At 51.6% G+C, this 4,680-nt stretch overlaps 1 protein-coding gene across 1 annotated transcript in view; it reads right to left on the bottom strand.

Moving 5' to 3' along the window:
• Positions 1–614: 614 nt before the first annotated feature.
• Serinc2 (serine incorporator 2) overlaps positions 615–4,680 on the bottom strand; it is a 22,978-nt gene continuing 18,912 nt past the window's right edge. The window contains exons 9-10 of the mRNA XM_021160306.1: positions 2,586–2,795; positions 615–1,152 (exon numbers count right to left, since the gene is read on the bottom strand). Coding sequence (XP_021015965.1) covers positions 1,017–1,152; positions 2,586–2,795 — 346 coding nt within the window. The 3' untranslated portion in view covers positions 615–1,016. The remainder of the gene's footprint in view (positions 1,153–2,585; positions 2,796–4,680) is intronic.

Here is a 4,680-nt window from a genome sequence, read left to right on the forward strand (position 1 = left end):
GACTGTAGAAGCACCCAAACAGACTTTCAAAGAACTACCTACAGGCCACACCCCCACAAGGCCACACCCACAAGTGGGCGGGAAGCCTGGTCTGCACTGGAGTGATAGGAGCCTGCCTGTGACCTTCACACCACTGAGCATCTCTGGCTGAGCCTGGTGTACAGGCCACACTCCTTGAGCCACTGCAGAAGTCACTGACCAACCAGGCAGCACCACATTCCTCTAATCATTGAAGAGCTAGGTGCCCTGGCCTTCTTAGAGGCAGGCAGGCTTGGTGGCTCCAGGGCACAAGTCCTTTCCCAGGTGTTTCAAGGCCTGGGAATGTCGCGGGTCTTCTCTGGACTCCCATGACATCAAGCCCAAGGACCACGGTAGCCCTTGCTTAGAGAAGTGAATGATGACATCCAGACTATGAATATAGGACAGAGGGGAGTAGAGCACCCGGACAGACACTGTAAACAAGGGTCCTGTCTAGCTCATCACCCCTGTCCTCTGTCCTGCTCACCATACTCTTCAACACCCTCATTCCAAGCACGCCCCAGCTCCCAGGTTGGCTAAGGAGGCACGAGGCCTCCTCACACCAGGGGTGAGGCACACAAGACATGGGAGGCACACACAGGTACTGGCATGTTTATTGAGTGAAGTCTTAAGAGACTCAGTAAGGCACGTGGTCTAGGAAGGGGGTGGGCTCTGGAGGCCTGGAGCACAGGCCTTAGTGTATAGGGTGGGTACCCCCCTGTCAGCTGAGAAGCTCTGGGCCACTCTCTACTCTCATGCCCTCTTCTGGAGACCCTGAGAACAGGGGTTAACTTCAGTCCCAAGGGTGGGTGTGCATGATCATGGGCAAAGGAAGGCAGGGCTTGGGTCAGAGCATCATGTCCCACAGACCCTGGAGGCACTGAGAATGGAGAATCCTGACTTGAGCAGGTCCTGGAAGGGAGCAGATAGCTGTGGTCAAGGGTGGGTTGGCCCTTGTTGAGCCCCAAGGCACCAGGTAGGCAGGCAGCAGGGCATTCTCAGCTGAAGTCTCTGTTGGGCAGGAGCAGGGGTGCCACTAGGGTCCACAGGTAGAGGAACAGCCCCGCCCAGCTGGCACAGATCTTCACCCACACTGAGGTCCAAGTGCTGATCATCTTCCGGGTCTCTCCAGGGCTGGAACACACCATCGGGCTCATGAGCCTGATCCCCAGTACTGTGACCTCAGTCTTGTTCCCTGACCTGATGAGCCAGCTGAGACATCAAAACTCAACCCTGGCTCTTACCGTGTCACTTCAATCCCTGTGCTTCACACTGGAGACACCTGACCTAGGACCCTGGACTCCAGGTCCAAACTTGACCTCAACTCCAGTCCTGACTATAGTTTGAGGCCTCCACTTGATCTCCTGACTCCTGGTCCCTCACTTTGTCACCATGAGCCAGGCATGGTGATGCACACCTTTAATCCCAGCACTTAGGAGGCAGAGGCAAGAAGATCGGGACTTCAAGATCATCCTTCGCTGCAGAATGAGTGTGAGGTCTACCTGAGCTATATGAGACCCTGAACAAAAACAAAACAAAAAAGTCCTAGGGTCAGCGGTCCAGGCCTGTAATCCCAGCCTCTCAGGCAGTAGGGCAGAAGGATCTCAAGTTCAAGGCTCACCTGGGCCACACAGAGAAACTCTGTCTTTAGGACTGTGTCACTCAGTTCTTTGGCTCCTCATCCCTGAGGAGTGATGAACTTAACACTGCTTGTCCCTGACTTTGGTTCTTAAGCCAATAACTCATCCTTGCCCCCGACCTTATTACCCTGACTTCAGCTCGTTGCCTCCCTACTGGTTTGATTGCCTCCGAACCTCAATGTTAACCAAATGACCTGTGTATATCGACAGACTATGACTCCCCAACAGTCCTGACAAGATGTGACTCTCAATGGTCCTAACCCCAACTCTAGACCTCTTGATTCTGACTTTTGTGTGTTTGTTGGAGACCAGGTTTCTCTGGATGTCCTAGAACTCACTCTGTAGACCAGGCTGGCCTCAAACTCATGGAGATCCCTCTATGCCTCCTGATGCTAGGATTAAAGATATGTGCCAACACTGCCTGATGACTCTTACTCTTAATTCTGTGACTTCGAGTCTGACTGCCCCATCCTAATCCTGTCCCTCCATGCTTCCCACACCAGACTCCCCTACAGTCCAGCCCTGATTTGCAAACATGGTCTCCCTGCTCATCCCAGCCTCACCTCCTAACTGCCCCTTCTGGTCTCTAAGCAAACATATCAGAAGCTGGGCTAAGAAGGCACAGCAGGGAAACTAAGGCAGAGAGCAAGGGTTGGGTTATGGGGATCTAAGGCAGACCCTACCACCTATGTTCCCAAGCTCTGAGCAGAGACCAGAACACCCATGAGTAGCTGGGGGAAACGGGGCTGGAGAGATGGCTCAGTGGTTAAGAACACTGACTGCTCTTCCAAAGGTCCTGAGTTCAATTCTCAGAAACCACATGGTGGCTCACAACCATCTGTAATGGGATCTGATGCCCTCTTCTGATGTGTCTGAAGACAATTACATCAGCCAGGTCCTGCCACCCACCAGGCTGCAGAGGCATACCTGTACCAGTTGGTAAGTGTCATCATGACATGCAGGGAGGCCAGCACCAGGCAAAAGTGGAAGAAGGAGTAGCTATAGGTGACACCATCCTGCTCATTGTCATAGGCTCTGCCGTCACTGACGGCCACCTGCTGCTGCTGCACCATCTCTGCCGGACACTCCTCTGTCTGCATCAGGCTGTTCACCTGACGGTGGTCAGAGGATCGCAGGCTGTGGGAGAGGAAGGCAGGCTGTTAGGGCCACTAACAGAGGTGGGCAGACACAGCACAGCAGGGTGTGTCTGGAAACTGTCACAGTACTGGGTGATCTTGGCTCCTTGGAGGCCCAGGGATCAACAAACTGCTCAGACCCTCAGCTCTACTCCGACTCCTTATACCCCTGAGTAAAATACACCCTCTGTGAACCCTGGATTCACTCAGCATGTCTCATGAATGCCCTGTACAGGGTATAAACTATTTCATACCATTCCCAGAACAGGTGCTGGGTACTGAGTACAGAGTACTGAGTACCAAGTAATGAAAAGGACCAAACGGGGCTGGAGAGATGGCTCAGTGGTTAAGAGCACTGACTGCTCTTCCAAAGGTCCTGAGTTCAATTCTCAGCAACCACATGGTGGCTCACAACCATCTGCAATGGGATCTGATGCCCTCTTCTGATGTGTCTGAAGACAATTACATCAGTATATATGTTCTCATCATATATGTAAAATAAATAAATAAAATCTTTTTAAAAAGCAGAAAAAGCACCAAACCAGGAGCTGCTTAAGTTTTTGTCATTTTGACACAAACTAGCTAGGGTCTTCTAGGAAGAGGGAGCCTCAATTGAGGGATTGCCTGCATCAGCAACAGCTTCTAGGTAGACTTTGGGACATCATCTAGATTAATGACCACTTCAGGAGGACCCAGAAGGACCCAGCACACTGTGGGTGGTGCCACCCAGGGCAGGTCGCCCTGGACTAAGAAAGCAGGCTGAGCAAGCTAGCGGGGGTAAGCCAGAAACTCATGTCCCTCCTCCTCAGCCCCAGGCCCCAGCTCCTGCCTCCTTCCGGGTTCTGGTTCTGACATCTTTCCAGGATGGAACAGTTGGAGCCTGGAAGCGTAAGCTGAAGTAAATCCTTCCCTCCCAAGTTGCTTTGGATCGTGGTATTTATCCCAGCAACAGAAGGAAAACTGATACAGCTTGTTTTGGGGGAGGGTGGAGAGTGTGTGCATGTGTATACATGGGTGCCCTTGCCTGTAGTAACATGGTGTGTGCGTGTGCGTGTGTATGTGTGTCTATGTGTAAACACTCGTGTAAGCCAGAAGATGATGTTAGGTTTCTTCCTCAACTGCTCAGCTACTTTAGTTTTTGAGGCAGGGTCTCTCATTGATCCTGGAAGGTGACATTTCAGATACACTGGCTGGCCAGCAAACTCCTGAGACTCCCCTTGTCCCCCACCCTGCAGGGCAGAGGTTATAATACTGTGCTTCGGGTCTCTGCTGGAGACCCACACTCAGGCCCTCTGGTTGTTTTGTATGAGCATCTCAGGCTGGCCCGGAACTCAGTCACGTTACAAGCCCAGGTTGTTCTAAAACTCACAGCAGCCCTCCCTCCTGCCTCTCCCTCCCAAAGGTTGGAATTACAGGCATGAGCCATGTCTGGAAACCTTGAACTTTATTAGTCTTAGGGATTTTGTTTTAGCAATCATTCATGTTTATGAAAAGGAAGGGAGGGGGGAGGAGGAGGTGGGGGAGGGGAGGGGGAGGAGTCAGTAGCAGAGCACTGGCCAATCACTAGCAAAGCCCCAGCCTGATCTCAGCATTGAAAAGAAAGACCAAACAACGCCACAAGTTGTCAAGATGGCAACCTCTGTGAGCTAAAAGTCCTTGCACAGCCTGGTGACCTGAGTTTCATCCTCAGAATCCATGTGACCTCCACATATATGCCATGGTACACATACTTTATTTTCTGGGTGCTGGCCTTTCTTGGACTTTTGAATGAGTCAGTGCATTTGACACTTAGGAGTTTTCTTTCTTTCTTTCTTTCTTTCTTTCTTTCTTTCTTTCTTTCTTTCTTTCTTTCTTTCTTTCTTCCTCCCTCCCTCCCTCCCTCCCTC

The sequence above is a fragment of the Mus caroli genome, chromosome 4 (assembly GCF_900094665.2).
Source record: "Mus caroli chromosome 4, CAROLI_EIJ_v1.1, whole genome shotgun sequence".
Taxonomy (NCBI): domain Eukaryota; kingdom Metazoa; phylum Chordata; class Mammalia; order Rodentia; family Muridae; genus Mus; species Mus caroli.